The sequence below is a fragment of the Protopterus annectens genome, chromosome 12.part0 (assembly GCF_019279795.1).
Source record: "Protopterus annectens isolate FY-2018-M chromosome 12.part0, PAN1.0, whole genome shotgun sequence".
Classification (NCBI taxonomy): Eukaryota; Metazoa; Chordata; order Ceratodontiformes; family Protopteridae; genus Protopterus; species Protopterus annectens.
Window position 1 is genome coordinate 1385773176 of NC_056746.1, and position 23488 is coordinate 1385796663.

Here is a 23488-nt window from a genome sequence, read left to right on the forward strand (position 1 = left end):
GGTTCAACAAACGTACAATGAAGCGTCGGGCAGATTTCGCCCGACATTTTGGCAGAAAATGTAACTATAGCATGTCGTCGGAGCAACCGACAACAGCAATGATTAAAAAATGCAAGGATAAGGACAGGCAACCTAGGCCAAGACCAGATACTGAGGCCTCAGCAAGGCCTGCCGCCGGTTCTCAGCGAGGTGCCTACGCAGCCCCTGACTACCGCTGATTTAGAAATTCTGATGGCCTCCCAGACCAAATCAGCTGGGCCTCAGGAGCCGGTTCCATCTCACCCCTCGGACGCCAACCCTAACGGTGATCCGGAGATTTTGGACAGGCCTTCGGTTTCTGAAGGTGTCTTCAAACCGGCAACTAACTCTATAAAGTCTTATGCTAAACTCAAAGCCCCCTTAAAAGTTAGGAAACCTGGTCCACAGACCCCCCCCCCCCCACAGGCCCCTATGCCTAAAAAACAGATGCTTAAGATGGCTGAGGATTTACTTACCTTTATCAGAGGTTCACAACCCCCTCCTGACAAAAGGCCTAGACTGGAGGAAGATTATCCTTCCTCTGACCAAGCATCCACATCCTCAGCTAACTCTGAGGACCAGGATTATTCCTTCCCTATTCCTTCCCTCCTTATGAAGACTCAGATGCTGAAGAGTCCATTCCCTCTGTCTCCCGAAGACTACTCTTTTGGGGAAAATTTACACACCATGAGGGAACACTTCCACTGGGAAGGCCAAGATTACTCTGACTCTAAGAAAAGACTCCGTGAGTTTCTTCTTCTTCCACAGCATAGACCCCTTGCAATTCCTCCAGTTTTAGACATTTTGGATGATATTTACACCGAATCTAGTCTAAACCCAGATTCCTTACCTCCAGCACCAGCTAAACCAGACAGATACTACCGAGTTCCTGATTCTCATAAGTTTCTATATAAAAGCCCTGTTGCAGACCCCGAAACCATTTCCCAGGGTCCCAAAGGGGTTAAGGCCTCTACTGCTAAGAATCCACTACCTTCTGAAAGAGATTCCAGAGCATTAGAAAGATGGGGGAAGAAAGTGTACATGTCTGCCACTTTGGCCATGAGGGCCTTAAACTGCCAATTCCACATGCTAAAATACCAGCAGTACTTGATTACACAGTTAAAGCAGAAAATGATCCCTCAGACAGATCAACCTGATTTCAGAGATGCAGGATTTGCTGCATGCAGCAGAACAGGTGGGAAAGCATACCTTACAGTGTGGGTTTGATTCATTGGAAGCCTCATGTAGAGCAGCTGTCACAGGATCTGTAATACGTAGACATGCTTGGCTAAAAGTTATTGGATGCTCCATTGCAGAAAGATGTGTTATTTGGTGTCAAGGCAGAGGAAGTTTTGAAGAAAATGGAAGAAAAGGCAAAATCTATGCAAACAGTTAAAGATTTTTTACAGGTACAACCTCCTCGTTTCAGCAGAAACTGGCCATCAAAAAACTGGTCCTTTCCTGCATCAGACAGACCCCAAAGGGGTAGGTACAGACGCCAAAGGGGCAGAGGCCAGCCACAAGGTTCTTTCAGGCCTAGACAATGGCATACAACAACTCAGAGGTAGAGACGAAAGATCTCAACCCTTCAGGAAACAAACACAATGACTTCCCTCTTCACCTGCCAAGCAAAATTGCCCTGGCAGCACCTTTGGGAGGAAAACTGGCTTTTTTTCCACAAAATTGGCGCATCATAACAAAGGACAAATGGGTTCTGGATATTATTACCCGAGGCTACAGATTTCATTTTCACACTTTACCACGGATGAGAGGCATGCCAAATCTGCCTCCAAACCAATGGGCAGAGGCACAAACGCAAATTTCAACTCTCATGGATATGAAAGCAATTCAAAAGGTACCTACAAAGGAGCAAGGTCAAGGTTTTTACTCAAGACTATTTCTAGTACCAAGAAAGGACAAAGCCTGGAGACCCATTTTAGACCTCTCAATTCTGAACACATACCTGGAGGTACCCAAATTCAAAATGCTCACACTACAGCAGCTTCTTCCCATGCTGGGCAAGGAGTCTTGGCTGGTAACGTTGGACCTCAGAGGCATACCTGCATGTCCCTATCAGACAAGATTGCAGAAGATACCTCAGATGTTTGGCAGGTACAACGCATTATCAATTCTCTGCATTGCCCTTTGGCTTATCTACTGTGCCCAGAGTATTTACGAAATGCCTGGCATCAGTAATTGCATACTGCAGACAACGAGGAATACAAATTTTTCCATATCTGGACGACTGCCTGATCCAAGCGGACAGCAAGGCCATTCTATTACAGCATCTGGCATTTGTAACAAAGCTGCTAAGTTGCCTAGGATACACAGTAAACAAAAAGAAGTCAAAGCTAATACCCTCACAAGACATAATATTCCTGGGTGCCAGCTTAAATACAACGGCCCAGATGGCTTATCTCACGTCAGACAAACAAAAACAACTGACTCAATACTTCAAAAAGATGGCAACTTTTACCCAGCTCACTACAAGGAAAATCCTGCAGGCATTGGGGTTCATGGCATCCTGCATTCAACTAATTCCACATGCAAAGCTGCATATGAGGAAATTACAGTGGTACCTGAAAAGTGTATGGACTCAACACAGGCACAGCCTCGAAACAAGTATACCTCTTATTCCCTGCCTTCAAAAAGAGTTCCTGTGGTGGGCTCAAGCATGTCAAATAAACAAGGGTCTTCCTTTTGTCTTGCCTCCAGCAAACCAAACTATGACAACAGATTCTTCAGACTACGCCTGGGGAGCACACATGGCAGGACAGTGCATACAGGGCAAATAGTCTGCAAAACAAATGCATCTATACATCAGCCAAAAGGAGATGCTAGCTGTGCAAAATGCACTGACAGCATTCAAGGACCTCTTGCATCCAGGACAACTACTAATAAGGACAGACAACACCACAGTTATGTGGTACATAAACAGGGAGGAACACACTCCTACCCTTTCTGCAGACAGGCAATGACCTTGTGGAACACAGCATTGACTTACCAAGTACAACTGCAAGCACAATTCCTGCCAGGAAAGGAAAACATATTGGCAGACGAATTAAGCAGAAATTTGGCAGATCCTCACGAGTGGAGACTACACCCACAAGTATTTTCAATGATAACTTAAAGGTGGGGACGCCCAGACATAGATCTATTTGCCTCCCCCAACGACTGCCAACTACAGAAATTTTGCACAAGGACTTATCATTCCCTAGCCTGGAAAGTGGACGCCCTATCATTCAGTTGGACAGCATTGACGGTCTTTACCTTCCCACCACTACCTCTCTTGACCAAGGTATTACTGAAAGTCAGATCAGAGAGACCATAAATGATCCTCATTGCTCCGGACTGGCCACGTCAACACTGGTACCCATTACTAAGGACCTTGACTCACAGCCCTCCATGGATCTTACCTCAATTCCCACTTCTGTTGACTCAGCAAAACTCTCAGATCCTTCACAGTCAGCTCAGGACTTTAAATTTAGCTGCATGGAGAATACCTTGAATTATCAGTCAACACTTCTCTCAAAGGATGTCCTGAATGTCATTTTGGAGGCCAGGAGGTCCAGCACCAGAAAAACTTACTCAGACAAATGGAAAAGATTTTGTGCATGGGACCAGGCTAAAGGCCAAAATCCTTGGATACCAAACATTCCTCAAATACTGCAATACTTAACTGAGATGCTACACAAAGGCCTTTCGTTCTCATCCATTAAGATCCATGCTTCAGCCATTTCAGCTCAATATAATACGGATCCTCCCATATTCTCACACCCTTTACTAAGGCAGTTTCTCAGAGGGGCTAAGAATATAAGACCCCCCAGAAAACCCCCAACGCCAGCTTGGGACCTCAACTTCGTTTTAGAAAAATTAACACTGCCTCCTTTCGAACCAGCCTTCTCAGCAGAACTACAGTACTTGTCATGGAAAACAGCTCTGTTGCTGGCTATCACCTCAGCACACAGGGTCTCAGAACTACAGGCACTTATGGCAGTGGAACCATTCATCATTTTCCATCAGGACAGAGTCTCTTTATGAACTAACCCTACCTTTATGCCAAAGATAGTATCCAGTGTGGCTTTGAATCAGACCGTTCATTTACCCACCTTTTATCCATACCCCCAGAATAAAGGAGAAGACTCCTTCACTCTTTGTACATTCACAGACAGCTACGTTACTATTTGGATAAGACAAAGACCTTCAGAAAAACTGACCAACTCTTTGTATCGTATGCTGCAGGTTCACAAGGAAAGGCCATCTCAATACAAACCATCTCCAAATGGATAGCATATTGTATCTGCTTTTGCTACTCGAACCATGGGAAAGCAGTGCCTGTTAATATTAGGTCCCATTCTACCAGGGCTACAGCAACCTCAGCAGCCTTTCTCAGGGGGGTTCCAACCAAGGACATTCTGGAGGCAGCTACTTGGAGTTCAGTGCACACCTTTACCAAGCACTACCACCTTCCATTATACTCAAAAACCAGAGCTGGTTTTGCCACTGCAGTTCTGCAGGGCATCCTAGCTTCACCTAACCCAGTTTAGTACCAGCCACCCATCCTTAGCTTTGGGATTCAACCCAAGTGTGATGACTGCAGCAGTATAACACGATGAACATAGTACAGTTTTGTACCTACCATAAATGTAGATGTTCGAGTGTATATACTGCTGCAGTCCAGGTTACCCTCCCACCATCCCCTCTACATACCAGGGTGTTAGTTATAATTCCATGTACATCAATCTATTGGATGCATGTCTATATGGTGTATTTGCTAACAGCTAGTACTATTGTTTATCTACTAAGGTATTTTTGCATAGTTATTTGTATTGCCTTCCTAGTTGGGGGCACCTGACATCTGGGGCAAGAAAAACTGAAGAAAATGGCGTTGGCAGCCTCTTTTATCCCCCTGTTGCACTGACATCAGGGAAGAAGCGACTACAACCGACGCCGGACCAAGACTTTGGGATTCGGCCGACTGTGGGTCCGCCTGACGGCAGGATAACCCAAGTGTGATGACTGCAGCAGTATATACACTCGAACATCTACATTTATGGTAGGTACAAAACTGTACTTTCTGGATGGTCACGCTACAGTCCCTCATGCCATACCTGCAAGAGAGCGACTGAATGGGCTCGTTAGACTCCAGGATGCTTAATATCACATAAAAATGCACAGAAGCTCCAGGAGGTTCCTCCTCTTCCGGCTAGGAGCCAGTCATTATCAATTTCGGGTCCTACCCTTTGGTCTCACTACAGCCCCCATGGTGTTTACCAAAGTGCTGGCGGTGGTAGCGGCTCACCTGAGGCTTCAGGGGATCCAGGTCTGTCCGTACCTGGACAACTGGCTCCTCACTGTTCCCACCAGGTGTTTACTTTCCCAAACCAGGGATTACTTTCTGATTCTTGCCCTGAGTTTGGGCATCACAATCAACACATCCAAATCTCTCCTAGATCCTGTACAGGTGATGGACTATATTGGGGCTAGGATAGATGCTCTTCAGTGCAAAATATTCCTGACCTCTGAGAGAGTTCAAAACCTTAGGATTCATATCTCCCTGATCTAACATTCCCACCTCCCAACAGCGGAGTCAGTTTTGAGGGCCCTAGGCTTGATGGCGACCATAACTATTCTCCCGTGTGCTCTGCTACGCTTGTGGATTCTTCAGTGGACTCTAGTGGTTCAGTGGTTCCTGTTGGAACTGCCATTGACTTATCCTATCCACCTAAGTCTAGTGTGCCGGTCGTCCCTCATATGTTGGGTGAGCTCTCTGGATATTTGGGAGGGATAACCTTTTGTTCTTGCCCCAGTCCAAGCCACAGTGACCACGGATGCCTCCCAACTCGGGTGGGGGGTTATTGTTCCGGCAGGACAGTCCAAGGTCTGTGGTCCCCCATAGAGACCAGCTTGCATATCACTGTCCTACAGATGAGGGCGGTCCTTCTAGCGTTACAGGCCCTTCATGCCTTTCTTCCTCTGGGGGCGATTGCCATTCAGTCATACAACATGTCTGTAGTCTGGTATATCAACAAACTGGGAGGGACCAGATCTTACCCCCTTTGTCACGAGGCCATGCGAGTGTGGGAATGGGCGATCTCCACCAGTCGCTTTCTCATCGCAATGCACATTCCGGGACGGTCCAACATTCTAGCGGACAGGCTGTCAGACCATTCTGATGCCTTACGAGTGGCCTATGAATCTGTCAGTAGCTGAACAGATCTTCAGCGAGTGGGGTCAACCTTGCTGCAATCTTTTCGCATCTCCTTCCAAAGCGAAGTGCAGCTAGTTTTTCGCTCTGAACCCTCTGCCAGGGGAGTCCCCCAGAGACGCTCTAGTTCATACTTGGCCTCCCAGTCTTCTGTATGCTAACCCGCCAGTACATCTCATTCAAGGTTTCTGCAGAAAGCTTGTTGACTGGGGAGCAAGGTGATCCTTCTTGCTCCATTCTAGCCTCGCCAGGTTTGGTTTCCCTTCCTTTGGTCTCCCCTTCTGGTTCCACCTTGGGTCCTAGATCCCATTGAGGATTTGATTTCACACCCTTTGGGGGTGCCTCATCCGAGTCTGGACAGCCTGAAGCTCACGGCTTGGCTGCTCCAGTTCCCCGTAATTGCTACGACTCCCAGACCATCTTCCCCAGTTAGATCTATTTTGGTAGCTGCTCATAAGTCTTCAACCAGGAAGGTTTATCGCAGCAAGTGGATATGTTTTTTTTTCCTGGCCGCCTCAGAGGAGCTTAGACCCTTTCACAATACCTATTTCTACGATTCTTGATTTTCTAGCTGATATTTTCCAACACTGAGCTAGTTCTTTTACTGTCAGTTCAGTTTGCTGCCATTTCCCATTTTCATGTGGGCGAAAATTCTGCTTTCTTAGCATCTTCCAGACTGTGTAAAGCCTTTATCAAAGGCACTTTTTTGCTACGCCCCCCCCCCCCCCCCGGTCAAAGATCCTATTCCTCCGTGGGACCTTACCATGGTTCTCCAAGCTCTGGTCGCTCCGCCTTAAGAGCCTACTGCAACTACAGATCTAAAATTTTTGTCGTGGAAAACGGCTTTTCTGGTAGCTGTCACCTCTGCTAGAAGGGTTTCAGAATTACAGGCCTTGTTCATCAAATTTCCATACATGATTTTTCATAACGACAGATGTTCTTCGTGTTTCACTGATGATCATCGTGCTATACTGCTGCAGTCATCACCCCTGGGGTTATCCTGTCGTCAGGCGGTCCCGCAGTCGGCCGAATCACAAAGTCCTGGTCCGGTGTCGGTTGTAGTCGCCTCTTCCCTGACGTCAGTGCAACAGGGGTATAAAAGAGACAGCCGACGCCATTTTCTCCAGTCTTTCTTGCCGCGCGGTCCCCGAAGCAGAAGCAGTTCGCAAGTGCCGGTCAGCCAGCTCCTGAAATTTTCGAATAGAGTTTCAGCCCGAAGTCTTCTCTAAAGCTAAGTACCCCGTTGGGGAAACTTCTTGCCTCAGACCGATGTCAGACAAAGTTAATAATTGTATTTCTTGTGGGAAGCAAATACCTCTTAAGGATTTTCATTCTTATTGTATTCCTTGCCTAGGCCCAGACCACGACATCTTTGGTTGTCGGTTTTGTGCTAGGTTCAACAAACGTACAATTAAGCATCGGGCAGAATTCGCCCAGCATTATTTTGGCAGAAAATTTAACTATAGCATGCCGTCGGAGCAACCGACATCAGCAATGATTAAAAAACGCAAAGATAAGGACCGGCAGCCAAGGCCAAGACCCAGGTACTGAGGCCTCAGCAAGGTCTGACGCCGGTTCTCCGGTTTTCAGCGAGGCGCCTTCGCAGCCCCTGACTACCGCTGATTCAGAATTTCTGACGGCATCCCAAACCGAAACAGTTGGGCCTCAGGATCCGGTTCCACCTCACTCCTTGGACGCCAACCCTGACTGGGATCTGGAAATTTTGGATAGGCCTTCGGTCTCAGAGGGTGTTTTCAAACCGACAGCTGCCTCTGCCAAGCCTTATGCTAAGCTCAAAGCCCCCTTGAAAGTTAGAAAACCGGGGCCACACACCCCCCACAGGCCCCTATGCCTAAAAAACAGATGCTTAAGATGGCGAGGATTTAATTACCCTTATCAGGGGATCCCAACCCCCACCTGACAAAAGGCCTAGACTGGAGGAAGATTATCCTTCCTCTGACCAAGCATCCATTTCCTCAGGCATCTCTGACGACCAGGATTAATCCTTCCCTCCTTATGAAGACTCAGATGCTGAAGAGTCCATTCCCTCTGTCCCCCCCCCCCCCTGAAGGCTACTCTTTTGGGGAAACTTTACACACCATGAGGGAACATTTCCACTGGGAAGGCCAAGATTACTCTGACTCCAAGAAAAGACTCCGTGAGTTTCTTCTTCTTCCACAGCATAGACCCCTGGCAATTCCTCCAGTTTTAGACATTATGGATGATGTTTTCTCTGAATCCAGTTTAAACCCAGATTCCTTACCTCCAGCACCAGCTAAACCAGACAGATACTACCGAGTTCCTGATACTCATAGGTTTCTGTACAAAAGCCCTAATGCAGACCCCGAGACCATTTCCCAGGGTCCCAAAGGGGTTAAGGCCTCTACTGCTAAGAATCCACTTCCTTCTGAAAGAGATTCCAGAGCATTAGAAAGATGGGGAAAGAAAGTGTATACGTCTGCCACTTTCGCCATGAGGGCATTAAACTGCCAATTCCACGTGCTAAAATACCAACAGTATTTGATTACACGGTTAAAGCAGAAAATGATCCCTCAGACAGATCAACTAGATTTGAAAGAGGTGTAGGGATTTGCTGCATGCAGCAGAACAGGTGGGAAAACATACCTTACAGTGTGGTTTTGATTCATTGGAAGCCTCATGTAGAGCAGCTGTCACAGGGTCTGTCATACGTAGGTATGCTTGGCTTAAAGAACAAGCCTTACCAGAACATGTCAAAGCAAAGTTATTGGATGCCCCATTGCAGAAAGATGTGTTATTTGGTGTCAAGGCAGAGGAAGTTTTGAAGAAAATGGAAGAAAAGGCAAAATCTATGCAAACAGTTAAAGATTTTTTACAGGTACAACCTCCTCGTTTCAGCAGAAACTGGCCATCAAAAAACTGGTCCTTTCCTGCATCAGACAGACCCCAAAGAGGTAGGTACAGGCGCCCAAGGGGCAGAGGCCAGCCACAAGGTTCTTTCAGGCCTAGACAATGGCATACAGCAACTCAAAGGTGGAGATGAAAGATCTCAACCCTTCAGGAAACAAACACAATGACTTCCCTCTTCGCCTGCCAAGCAAAATTGCCCTGGCAGCACCTTTGGGAGGGAAACTGGCTCTATTTCCACAAAATTGGTGCATCATAACAAAGGACAAATGGATTCTGGACATTATTACCCGAGGCTACAGATTTCATTTCCACACTTTACCTCGGATGAGAGGCTTGCCAAATCTGCCTCCAAACCAATGGGCAGAGGCTCAAACTCAAATTTCAGCTCTCATGGATATGAAAGCAATTCAAAAGGTACCTACAAAAGAGCAAGGTCAAGGTTTTTACTCAAGACTTTCTAGTCCCAAGAAAGGACAAAGCCTGGAGGCCCATCTTAGACCTCTCAATTCTGAACACATACCTGGAGGTACCCAAATTCAAAATGCTCACACTACAGCAGCTCCTTCCCATGCTGGGCAAGGAGTCTTGGCTGGTAACGTTGGACCTCAGAGGCATGCCTGCATGTCCCTATCAGACAAGATTGCAGAAGATACCTCAGATGTTTGGCAGGTACAACGCATTATCAATTCTCTGCATTGCCCTTTGGCTTATCTACTGCTCCCAGAGTATTTACGAAATGCCTGGCATCAGTAATTGCATATTGCAGACAACGAGGAATACAAATTTATCCATATCTGGACGACTGCCTGATGCAAGTGGACAGCAAGGGCATTCTATTACAGCATCTGGCTTTTGTAACACAGGTGCTCAGCAGCCTAGGTTACACAGTAAACAAAAAGAAATCAAAACTAATACCCTCGCAACAGATAATTTTCCTGGGTGCCAGCTTAAATACAACGGCCCAGATGGCTTACCTCACACCAGACAAACAAAAACAATTGACTCAGTACTTCAAAAAGATAGCAACTTTTACCCAGCTCACTGCAAGGAAAGTCCTGCAGGCATTGGGGTTCATGGCATCCTGCATTCAACTAATCCCATATGCAAAGCTGCATATGAGAAAATTACAATGGTACCTGAAAAGTGTATGGTCTCAACACAGGCACAGCCTCGAAACAAATATACCTATCATTCCCTGCCTTCTAAAAGAGTTCCTATGGTGGGCTCAAGCATGTCAAACAAACAAGGGTCTTCCTTTTGTCTTACCTCCAGCAAACCAAACCATGACAACAGATTCTTCAGACTACGCCTGGGGAGCACACATGGCAGGACAGTGCATACAGGGGCAAATGGTTTGCAAAACAAATGCATCTTCACATCAACCAGAAGGAGATGCCAGCTGTGCAAAATGCACTGACAGCCTTCAAGGACCTCTTGCATCCAGGACAACTTCCGATAAGGACAGACAACACCACAGTTATGTGGTACATAAACAGGGAGGAACACACTCCTACCCTTTATGCAGACAGGCTATGACCTTATGGAACACAGCTTTGACCTACCAAGTACAACTACAAGCACAATTCCTGCCAGGAAAGGAAAACATATTGGCAGACGAATTAAGCAGAAATATGGCAGACCCTCACGAGTGGAGACTACACCCACAAGTATTTTCAATGATAACCCAAAGATGGGGATGTCCAGACATAGATCTATTTGCCTCCCCCAACAATTGCCAATTACACAAATTCTGCACAAGGACTTATCACTCCCTAGCCTGGAAAGTGGACGCTCTATCATTCAGTTGGACAACACTGACAGTCTCTGCCTTCCCTCCACTACCTCTGTTGACCAAGGTATTTTTGAAGGTCAGATCAGAGAGACCACAAATGATCCTCATTGCTCCGGACTGGCCAAGACAGCACTGGTACCCATTACTAAGGAACTTGACTCACAGCCCCCCATGGATCTTGCCTCAATTCCCACTACTGTTGACTCAGAACTTTAAATTTAGCTGCATGGAGAATTCCTTAAATTATCAATCAACACTTCTGTCAAAGGACAATCCTGAATGTAATTATGGAGGCCAGGAGGCCCAGCACCAGGAAGACTTACTCAGACAAATGGAAAAGATTTTGTGCATGACACCAGGCTAAAGGTCAAAATCCTTGGATACCAAACATTCCTCACATACTGTAATACCTAACTGAGATGCTACACAAAGGCCTTTCCTTCTCCTCCATTAAGATCCATGCTTCAGCCATTTCAGCTCAATATAATACGGATCCCCCAATTTTCTCACACCCTTTACTTAGGCAGTTTCTCAGAGGGGCTAAGAATATAAGACCCCCCAGAAAACCACCAAAACCAACTTGGGACCTGAACTTCGTTTTAGAAAAGTTAACACTACCTCCTTTCGAACCAGCATTCTCAGCAGAACTACAATACTTGTCTTGGAAAATAGCCTTGTTACTGGCTATTACCTCAGCACGCAGGGTCTCAGAACTACAGGCACTTATGGCAGTGGAACCTTTCATCATTTTCCATCAGGACAGAGTCTCTTTACGAACTAACCCTACCTTCATGCCCAAGGTAGTATCCAGTGTGGCTTTGAATCAGTAATTTACCCACCTTTTATCTTAACCCACAGAATAAAGGAGAAAGGCTCCTTCACTCTTTGGACATTCACAGACAGCTACGTTACTATTTAGATAAGACAAAGATCTTCAGAAAAACTGACCAACTCTTTATATCATATGCTGCAGGTTCACAAGGAAAGGCTGTTTCAAAAACAGACCCATCTCCAAATGGATAGCACATTGTATCCGCTTTTGCTACTCGCACCATGGGAAGGCAGTGCCTGTCAGTATTAGATCCCATTCTACCAGGGCTACTGCAACCTCAGCAGCCTTTCTCAGAGGGGTTCCAACCAAAGACATTCTAGAGGCAGCTACTTGGAGTTCAGTGCACACCTTTACCAAGCACTACCACCTTCCATTATACTCAAAAACCAGAGCTGGTTTTGCCACTGCAGTTCTGCAGGGCATCCTAGCATCACCTAACCCAGTTTAGTACCAGCCACCCTTCCATAGCTTTGGGATTCTACCCAAGGGTGATGACTGCAGCAGTACAGCACGATGAACATGATACAGTTTTGTACCTACCATAAATGTAGATGTTTGAGTGGTTATACTGCTGCAGTCCAGGTTACCCTCCCTCCATCCCCTCTACATACCAGAGTGTTGGTTACAACTCCATGTACATCAATCTGTTGGATGCATGTCTATATGGTGTATTTGCTAACAGCTAGTACTATTGCTTATCTACCAAGGTATTGTTGCATAGCTATTGTATTGCCTTCCTAGTTGGGGGCACCTGACATCTGGGGCAAGAAAAACTGAAGAAAATGGTGTCGGCTGTCTCTTTTATACCCCTGTTGCACTGACGTCAGGGAAGAGGCGACGACAACCGACACCGGACCAGGACTTTGGGATTCGGCCGACTGCGGGACCGCCTGATGACAGGATAACCCCAGGGGTGATGACTGCAGCAGTATAACCACTCGAACATCTACATTTATGGTAGGTACAAAACTCTTTGTTAATCATTCTTCTTCTTTCGGCTTTTCCCGGTTAGGGGTCGCCACAGCAGATCACCTGTCCGCTCATGATTGGCAGTGGAGTTTTAGGGTGTCGAGTTGCCAGCCCCGCCCCCAACCTTCCACAGAAGGCGCACACACGCACTCACACCTAGGGCCAATTTAGTGTCCAATCCACCTACAGCATGTCTTTGGGATGTGGGAGGAAACCGGAGCACCCGGAAGAAACCCACACGACCACAGAGAGGACATGCAGACTCCGCACAGAAGGCACTCCAGCCGAGGATTGAACCGGAGAACCTCTTGCTGTGAGACGGCAACGCTAACCGCTGCACCACCGTGGCCGCCCAAACTTGTTTAAACACTAAAAACTACAAAATCAATAGGCAACAGCAAGTGCAGAAGAAATAAAAGTACTTTGTTGACATTTGTTTGGAAAGTGAGGTCTAAAGGAATGCACTGTAATCAGCCCTCTAGTCTCGTTACAAAGACGAACAAATTTCAGTCAGCATAATACAGTTGAACTCAATTTAAACAAACCAATGAAAAAACACTTTTAAACAGCTTTTGGCTCCCGTCAGCAATGCTAGATTTCTAGGAATAGCAACAGGAATCATTCTAACTTCAACAAGGGTTAATACTTTGCATCCCTCCAGGCTTACAACTGGGAAGCACTAAAGCTACTACCCAATAAATGAAGTTGTCCACTACTTAAAGAATACTTTTTTAAACATCCTAAATTCTCATGCCAGACTAAACACAAGAGTCAAATTTATCCCAGCCCCCCTGGGCCACTCAGACTACCAAAAAACTCAAGCACCTATGAGTTGACACATGAACAAGTGGCAAAAGGATTAGACCTGCATTACCATCACCTTCCTAATTAAACTAAAACCCAAAGAAATTCAGACAGAAAACCTTACTCCTCTTCCAAAAGAATCATTTGGGTTGTCTGCTTGCAGGTAGACCTCAGTCGGCCTGATTAACGAAGTCTTGGGTCCTGCGTCGGTTTGACATCAAGTCGTCTGGGGTATAAAACATGCAGCCGATGCCATTACATCAGTCTTTCTTGCCATGTGATGCCCGAAGCAGAAGCAGTTTGCAAGTGCCGGTCGAACGACTCCTGAAATTTTCATTTTCGAGTTTCACAACCAAAGTCTTCAACTAAAGCTAAGTACCCCGTTGGGGAAACTTTTTCTTGCTCCTTACTGATGTCAGTAAAAGTTGTTAATTGCATTAGTTGAGGAAAGCAAATACCTCATAAAGATTTTCATTCATACTGTATTCCTTGCCTAGGCCCTGACCACGACTTACCTTGCTGTCGGTTTTGTACTTTATTTAATCAGCGCAATGTCCCTCATCTGTATATTTTCACCTCTAAATATTTTGGTTCTCGGTTTAATTATCCTGAAATGTTGTGTTAGCCATCCGATTACCGGGATTCTGAAAAAACGCAAAGATAGACAGGCCGCCAAGGTCCAAAACTGCCAACGACACTTCTAAGCCAGTCGCCAGTACTCAGTGAGGCGCTTTCGCAGCCCCCTGATACCCGCACGGAAGAAGGCCAAAGTTTTCAGGCCTACCTCCGATGTTCTTCGTGTTTCACTGTTGCAGTCATCACATTTGGGTAATCCCTGCCAGGGTAGCCCTCAGTCGGCCCGAATACCAGAGGCTTAGTATTTCTGCATCGGTTGCTTGTCACTCCAGGACTGACGTCAGGTCGTCAGTGGTATAAAATAAGGCAGCCGACACCATTACATCAGCCTTTTTTGCCAAGGACCTAGAAGCCGTTCTCATGAGTGCTGGTCAGCCGCTACCCGAGTTTTTCTTTTCCGAATTGAAATTAAAGTCTTCTAAAGCTGAGTTACCCCATTGGGAATCCTTTTTTTCTTGCTCTACCCATTGTCAAAAAAAGTTAGTTAATTGTCTCGACTGTGGAAAGAAAATACCACACCGAGACTTTCATTCTTCATGCGTCACTTGCGTATGGCCCAGACCACGACATCCCCCGCTGTCGCTTTTGTGCTTTGTTCAACACCAAAACTATACGTCGTCGGGCTCTTATTGTAGGTAGATATTTTCACTCAGTCCTCTAATTCCGATATGACTTCGTTAAGCCATTCCACAACAGATCTTCCGAAAAAACATAAGGATAAAGACCGCACAGGTCCAAAACTGCCGATGACGCTTCTGTTAAGCTAGTCGTCAGTTCTCCGGTCCTCACTGATGAGCTTTCGCAGCCCCTGATATCCGCTACTACAGATTTCCAGGTCTCTTCTGAGACCCATTCGGAGTCCGGTATGCCGCGAGATTCTTCTTCGACTATGGAACCTGCGGATGTCTCTACCATGGATGGGTTCGGAGCTGCTGTGCAGGCACCAGCTTCTGAGGGTGTATTCAGGCCTATGGACTTTCATATTAAACCAACTTAGTTTCCAGCTAGAAGTACAGAATTCCTCAGGCCTAAAACTCGCACTACGCCTAGAAACCCGATGACAAAACCGATGACTCAGGCCCATATGCCTCAAAAACAAATGCTTAGAATGGCTGAAGACCTTATTACCTTAATTAGGGGAAGTCCGCCTTCCCCCTCTAAGAGACCTAGAACCGATTTTCTTTCTGATTTTTCTGATCTGATATCTCTGCTCCTTCTGATTACCAGGATTTGCCCTTATCTACTTATGAGGATTCTGATGCAGAGGATTCCATTCCCTCTGCTTCTTCTCCAGAAGATTTTTCTTTTGATAAATCTTTGCATACCCTTAGGTAGCATTTCCGCTGGGAAAGCCAGGACTACTCTAGAGTCCAAAAAGAGACTTAGGGAATTCATACTCCTGCCTCAACACAGGCCTCTAGCTATCCCTCCTGTTCTGGCTATTGTACATGATGTTTTCTTGGAATCTAGCCTTACCCCAGACACTTTACCTCCAGCTCCCAGAAAACCTGACTGGTACTACAGAGTACCTGACTCTAACAAGTTCCTCTCTAAGAATCCTACTGTGGATCCAGAGACCATTTCCAAGGACAAAAAGGCATTAAGGCTACTGCTGCCAAAAAGCCTATCCCTTCTGATAGAGATTCTAGAGCCTTAGACAGGTTGGGTAAGAAGGTTTACACTTCTGCTACTTTGGCCATTAGGGCTCTAAATTGTCAGTTTCCTGTGTTAAAGTATCAGCAGCATATTATGGGACTACTTAAACAGAAAATGATGTTGATTCCTGATTGTGCTGAACAAAAAGACTTGCGAGATTTAATGCATTCTGCAGAACATGTTGGTAAACATACTTTGCAATGAGGTTTTGATGCTTTAGAAGCATCTTGCAGGGCTGCTGTCACTGGGTCTGTACTTAGAAGGCATGCTTGGCTTAAGGAACAAAGTCTGCCAGATCATGTTAAAGCTAAATTACTGGATGCACCCTTAAACCAAGTCTGCCTTTTTGGCAACAAAGCAGAGGAAGTCCTCAAAAGGTGGAGGAAAAAGCTAAATCTATGCAAACTGTTAAACATTTTCTACAAGTACAGGCTCCCAGATTCAGTAGGCATTGGCCTTCAAAGAACTGGTCCTTCCCAGTCTCTTCCAGGCCTTCTCAGTCCAAACCCAGGAACAGCAGACCACCAAGATTTCAGTTTCAGGCTACGCACAGGTCTAAGCAGTGTGGGGGGCTTCCACTTCCAAAGCAAGGAATAGTAAGCCAACCCCCTACAGAGAAATGGCACAATGACTTAACCTTAACCCTTCCAAGCCCTGCTTAACTACTTGCTCCCTTAGAAGGAAAGCTCGCCCTGCATGCAAAAAACTGGGAACCTCATTACCCAGGACAAATGGGTTTTGAACATAGTTTCTCAAGGTTACAGATTCCACATCCACACACTACCAACCCCAAATGGTTGGCCAGACCCTACCCCAAAATCAGTGGGCGGAGGCCCAACAGCAGGTTCTCTACCTTCTCAGTATCAGGGCTTTTCAACCTGTCCCAGCAGATCTAAGGGGACAAGGTTTTTATTTGACTGTTTCTGGTACCCAGAAAAGAAAACTCCTGGCGTCCTATCCTGGACCTCTCTATTCTCAACACCTTTCTGGTGGTTCCAAAATTCAAAATGCTAACTCTTCAACAGCTTCTTCCTATGCTAGCCAAGGATGCCTGGCTGGCAACCCTAGACTTAAAGGTAGCTTACCTGCACATCCAATAAGAGAATCTTGCAGACAATACATACGTTTCAGGGCGGGCTCCATGCACTTTCAGTTCTCTGCACTTCCCTTTGGCTTATCTACTGCACCCAGGGTGTTCACAAAGTGTCTAGCTCCAGCCATTGTATTTTGCAGGCAGAGAAATATTCAAATTTACCCATACCTGGACGATTGTCTGATTCAGGCAGAAAGCCAGGACTTGCTATTACAACAACTGGCATTTGTAAAGAAACTTCTATTCTCACTGGGGTTACACCATCAGCGAAAGGAAATATCTCACCAAGTACCCTGCCAACAGATTGTATTCCTGGGAGCAAGCTTGAATACAACTTCCCAGATGGCATTCCTCACTCTGGAGAAACAAGTTAATTTGACAACCTACTTCAAATTATTGGCCACAAAAACCCAGCTATGTGCAAGGAAAATACTGCAAGTTCTGGGGTTCATGGCCTCTTGGATTCTGCTAATTCCATATGCAAGACTGCATATGAGGAAACTCCAATGGTATCTAAAAAGTTTATGGTGTCAACATTCTCAGGACCTGGAACCAATGATTCCTATCTTTCCTTGTCTAAGGACAGAGATCCTTTAGTGGGCAGAGCCTGCCACCACAACAAGGGACTCCCTTTCACTCTACCCCCCAAACCGTAACAGACTCATCAGACTATGCATGGGGGGCTCACATGGCAGGGCAGTGCATTCAGGGCAAATGGAACTCGAGACAAATGCACCTGCATATCAACGAAAAAGAAATGCTAGCTGTACAGAACGCTCTGACAGCCTTCAAAGACCTTATTCTCCCTTGACAACTATTGGTAAAGACAGACACCACAGTTATGTGGTACATAAACAGGCAGGGGGGAACCCACTCCTACCCTCTCTGCAGACTAGCCATTGCTCTGTGGAGCACAGCCTTGAGCTACCAAGTGCACCTCCAAGCTCAATTCCTGCCAGGCAAATTAAATTCACTGGCAGACTTAAGTAGAACTCTCATGGACCCACGCGAATGGAACTAGAACCTAGAATATTCAACATCTTGAACAAATGGGGGGACCCCAGAGGTAGACCTGTTTGCCTCCCCTCAGAACTACTAATTGAACAAATTCTGCACCAGAACTCCCCACCGTCAAGCTTGAAAAGTGGATGCCCTGTCCTTTACCTGGGAAAGCCTCTCGATTTATGCCTTTCCCCCTCTGCCTCTCCTCTCGAAGGTTCTACTAAAGATCAAACCGTACCAAGCCAAGAACAATACTTATTGCACCAGACTGGGGAACCAGCACTGGTACCCCTCTTGCGCATGACACTGCTACAACCATGGAACCTGCCTCAGACCCCTTCCGTGCTGTCCCAGCAGGCGTGCCAGATTCTGCACCCTCAGTTTCAAACCCTGAACCTTGCAGCCTGGGTAATTCCATGAGCTCTCCTCTAGCATCCCTCAGTAAGCATGTGCGGGATGTCATTCTATAGGCAAGGAGGCCTAGCACCAGAAAATCCTATGCTGAAAAGTGGAAAAGCTACTGCTCCTGGAGTCAGGCTTGGGGGATGGCCACTACGGTGCCCAGCCTACCTCATATTCTAGAGTACTTAACAGAAATACTCCACAAAGGCCTATCCTTCTCGTCAGTTAAGATTCATGCATCTGCCATTTTAGCACATTATAATACTGAGCCACCCCTCTTCTCTCACTCCTTGCTAAAACAATTCCTTAAAGGGCCAAAAATTTAAGACACCCCAGGAGAGCTCCCACTACAGCCCTGGGACCTTAACTTTGTATTGGAAAAGCTCATTCTTCCTCCCTTTGAGCCTGCTGCAACAGCAAAGTTGAAATTCCTTTCTTGGAAAACAGCCTTACTTCTAGCCATCACTTCAGCAAGAAGAGTGTCGGAATTGCAGGCCTTCATGGCAGTGGAACCCTTCATTGTCTTACATACGGACAGGGTTTCCCACAGAACTAATCCTTCCTTTATGCCCAAGGTGGTGTCTAGTGTGGCTCTAAACCAGTCTATTCATTTGCCTACTTTTTCCCTAATCCACAAAACAAAGGGGAACGGATACTGCACTCTCTGGATGTGCACAGACAACTTTGATTCTATTTGGACAGAACTAAGCCTCTCAGAAAATCTGACCAGCTGCTAGTTGGCTTTGCTGCAGGGGCAGAGGGGAAGGCCTTTTCAAAGCAAACCATTTCCAAATGGATAGCCCATTGCATTCATTTCTGCTGCAAGCACCATGGAAAACCTACCCCACAGAGGATAAGTTCACATTCCACCAGGGCTGCATCTAACTCTACGGCATTTCTCAGACGAATCCCTGCCAGGGGCATCCTAGAAACTGCTACCTGGAGCTCTGTACATACCTTCAGCAAGCATTACCACCTGCCTAGCTTTTCTAAATCCAGAGCTGGATTTGCCACAGCAGTCTTGCAGGGCTCAGTAGCTGGCCCTAATGCTCTTTTAACTACCTCCTCCCTTCCTTAGCTTTAGAAATCAACACAAATGTGATGACCAACAGTGAAACACGAACATAATACAGTTGTGTACACTTACCATAAATGAAGATAGAGTGTATTCAGTGTTGCAGTCTTGGTTACCCTCCCTCCAGCCCCCTGACTTCTCTTGGCTCTACCTTTCCTTCTTGTTTGGCATATATTATATCATGTGTATTTGCTTTTTGCTGGGGGTGTTTCATATAATTGCTTCCTATTGTGGGGGCACCTGACATCTGGGGCAAGAAAAACTGATATAGTGGCATCTGCTGCATGTTTTATACCCCTGACGTCATGGAAGACACGACAGCATTAGACGCAGAAATTCAAAGACTCTGGTATTCAGGCCGGCTGAGGGCTACCTGCAGGCAGGTAACCCAAATGTGATGACTGCAACAGTGAATACACTTAACATCTACATTTATGGTAAGTGTTCACAACTGTACTTTCCTTGCTAACTGTAAGATTAGGTAATAATTTCATAGTTGAACTGATTAACAGCAGTGTGTTTTTTTTCTCCTAGGCACTGGACTACTGTCACAGTATGGGAATCATGCACAGAGACGTCAAACCACACAATGTCATGATTGACCATGAACATAGGAAGGTAAAATACTAAAATAGTTTTGGTGTGCAATAGTTTATTTGCCTCACTATTGGTATATGTTTTCTTAACCTTCGTGATGGAGTGAGGGAACTGTGCTAGTTGGATGAGGAAGTAATTGCCTTTCCACTTAGTTTGTGGTCATCAAAAATGGTGAGATGCCTTCTCCAACCTTCTTCCCTCTGACAAACCTGAACCTTAATGTCTGCATGCCACGTAATAGAGGCCCATATGTAATGCTTCCCTTCTGGAGAGCATGCATAGGGGACCTATCTCTGTTAGCAAGACTGTTTCCCTGTTACCTAGGTAGAGACTATGTTCTTTGTGTTTCACTGTTGCAGTCATCACACTGGGTTTATCTGCCTGCAGGTAGCCCCACAGTCTGCCCGAATACCAGAGAGTTAGTATTTCTGCATCGGTTGCTGTCACTCCAGGGCTGACGTCAGGTCATCTGGGGTATAAAAACTGGCAGCCGACGCCATTACATTAGTCATGTTCTTCGTGTTTCACTGTTGCAGTCATCACATTCGGGTTATTTGCCTGCAGGTAGCCCTCAGCCGGCCTGAATACCAGAGTCTTGGATTCATGCGTCAGATGCTGTCTCTCCTATAATGTCGAGTCGCCAGGTGTATAAAATATGCAGCCGACGCCATTACATCCGTCTTTCTTGCTGCGCGGTGCCCGAAGCAGAAGCAGTTCGCAAGTGCTGGTCAGCTGACTCCTGAAATTTTCGTTTTCGAGTTTCTGAACCGAAGTCTTCAAAAAGCTAAGTATCCTGTTGGGGATCCTTTTTCTTGCTCTTAACCGATGTCAGCAAAAGTTTACAATTGTTTACCTGTGGAAAGCAAATACCTCAAAGATTTTCATTCGTACTGCATTCCTTGCTTAGGCCCAGACCACGTCATCCCTCACTGTTGTTTTTGTACCTTATTCATCCTCCGAACTGTTTGTTGTCGGGCTATATTTGCAGCAAATTATTTTGGTACTCTGTACAATTATCCAGAAATGGCTTCGGTAAGCCATCCGACTGCCGATATTCCAAAAAAAGTAAGGATAAAGACCGCATAGGTCCAAAACTGCCTGACTCTTCCGTTAAGCTAGTTGCCAGTCCGCCGGTACTCGAGGCACTTTCGCAGACCCTGATACCCGCTACTTCAGATTCGCAGGCCTCTACTAAGACCCATTCGGAGTCTGGTATGCCGCGAGATGCTTCTTCGACAATGGAACTTGCGGATATCTCTACCTTGGATGGGTCCGGAGCCACTGTGTAGGCACCGGCTTCTGAGGGAGTATTCAGGCCTACAGACTTGCATGGTAAACCAATGCTATCTTCTTCATCCAGGCCTAAAACTCTCAGCACGACTAGAAAACTGACGTCTAAACCCACATGGTCAGGCCCATATGCCTAAAAAACAAATGCTTAGAATGGCTGAAGACCTTACTACCTTAATTAGGGGAAGCCAGCCTTCCCCCTCTGAGACCTAGAACTGATTTTCCTTGTGATTTTTCTGTTCAGGAATCTGATATTTGTTTCTTCTGATTACCAGGATTTGCCGTTATCTATCTATGATGATTCTGATGCAGAGGATTCCATTCCCTCTGCTTCCCCTCCAAAAGATTTTTCTTTTGGTGAAACCTTGCATGCTCTTAGGGTGCATTTTTGCTGGGAAAGCCAGGATTACTCCGACTCCAAAAAGAGGCTTAGGGAATTCTTACTCCTTCCTCAACACAGGCCTTTAGCTATCCCTCCTGATCTGGACATTGTAGATGATGCTTTCTTGGAATCCAGCCTTTCCCCAGACACCTTACCTCCAGCTCCCAGTAAACCTGACAGGTATTGCAGAGTACCTGACTCTCAAGTTCTTCAAGAATTCTACTGTGGATCCAGAGACCATTTCACAAGGACCAAAGTTCATTAGAGCTTTGGACAGATGGGGTAAGAAGGTATACATGTCTGCTACTTTGGCCATTAAAGCTTTAAATTGCGGGTTTCATATGTTAAAGTACCAGCAGCATATTATGGGATTACTTAAACAGAAAATGATATTGATTCCTGACTGTGCTGAACACAAAGAATTACAGGATTTAATACATTCTGCAGAACTAGTTGGTAAACATACTTTTCAGTGTGGTTTTGACTCTTTAGAAGCATCTTGCAGGGCTGCTGTCACTGGGTCTGTACTTAGAAGGCATGCTTGGCTTAAGGAGCAAAACTTGCCAGATCATGTTAAAGCTAAATTACTGGATGCTCCCTTAAAGCAAGACTGCCTGTTGTGCAACAAAGCAGAAGCAGCCCCCAAAAAGATGGAGGAAAAAGCTAAATCTATTCAAACTGTTAAAGAATTCCTGCAAGTACAGCCTCCCAGATTTAGTAGGCATTGGCCTTCAAAGAATTGGTCCTTTCCAGATGTTCATCGTGTGACACTGCTGCAGTCATTACACTTGGGTTATCTTACTGTCAGGCAGTTCCCCAGTTGGCCTGAGTTCCAAAGTCTGGGTCCGGCGTCGGTTGCTGTCGCTTCTTCCCTGACGTCAGTGCGCCAGGGGGATACAAGATGCAGCCGACGCCATTTTCTTCAGTCTTGTCGCGCGGTGCCTGAAGCCGAAGCAGTTCGCCAGTGCCGGTTGGCCGACTCCTGAGATTTTCATTCCGAATCCAGAACCGAAGTCTTCTAAAAAGCTAAGTACCCCGTTGGGGAAACTTTTTCTTGCCACAGACCGATATCAGTAAAAGTTAATAATTGTATTTCTTGTGGGAAGCAAATACCTCATAAGGATTTCCACTCCTACTGTATCCCATGCCTAGGCCCAGACCACGACGTCACTGGTTGTCGGTTTTGTGCTAGGTTTAACAAGCGCACTATTAAACGTCTGTTTGATTTTTGCCCGACATTATTTTGGCAGAAAATTTAATTACACCATGCCGTCGGAACTTCTGATGACCGGAATTCATAAAAAGCGCAAGGACAAGGACAGGCATCCGAGGCCCAAGACTGACAACGAGGCCTCTTCTAGGCTGGTCGCCGGTTCTCCGTTTTTCACCGAGGCGCCTACGCGCAGCCCCTGACTACCGCTTCTATAGAACCACAGACCGCCTCAGACTCCCACGTGGAGCTGGCTGGGCCTTGGGACGCTCTTGCTACTCAGATTACCGAACTTAATCCTACAGAGGGAACCAAAGTAGCTGAACAATCCACAGCTTCAGAGGGTGTTTTCAGACCTACCCAGTTAACCATTAAACCCTCTGCTAAGTCTAAGCCTCCCTTAAAAGCAAAGAAACAGACACAGCAATCTCCAGGGCAGGCTTCCATGCCTAAGAAACAAATGCTAAAAATGGCCGAGGACCTAATCACACTGATCAGAGGGTCCCAACCCCCTCCACATAAAAGGCCCAGACAAGATGCAGACTATGAATCTTCAGACCAGGTGTCCATTTCCTCTGACTCATCCTCAGACCTAGGGTATTCCTTACCCCTTTAAGAGGATTTGGATTTTGA

At 46.1% G+C, this 23488-nt stretch overlaps 1 protein-coding gene across 1 annotated transcript in view; it reads left to right on the top strand.

The window, feature by feature from the left end:
• The window catches only part of CSNK2A1 (casein kinase 2 alpha 1), a 1738971-nt gene that overhangs the window by 1072568 nt on the left and 642915 nt on the right, over window positions 1–23488 (top strand). Inside the window, exon 8 of the mRNA XM_044090445.1 lies at window positions 19911–19994. Coding sequence (XP_043946380.1) covers window positions 19911–19994 — 84 coding nt within the window. The remainder of the gene's footprint in view (window positions 1–19910; window positions 19995–23488) is intronic.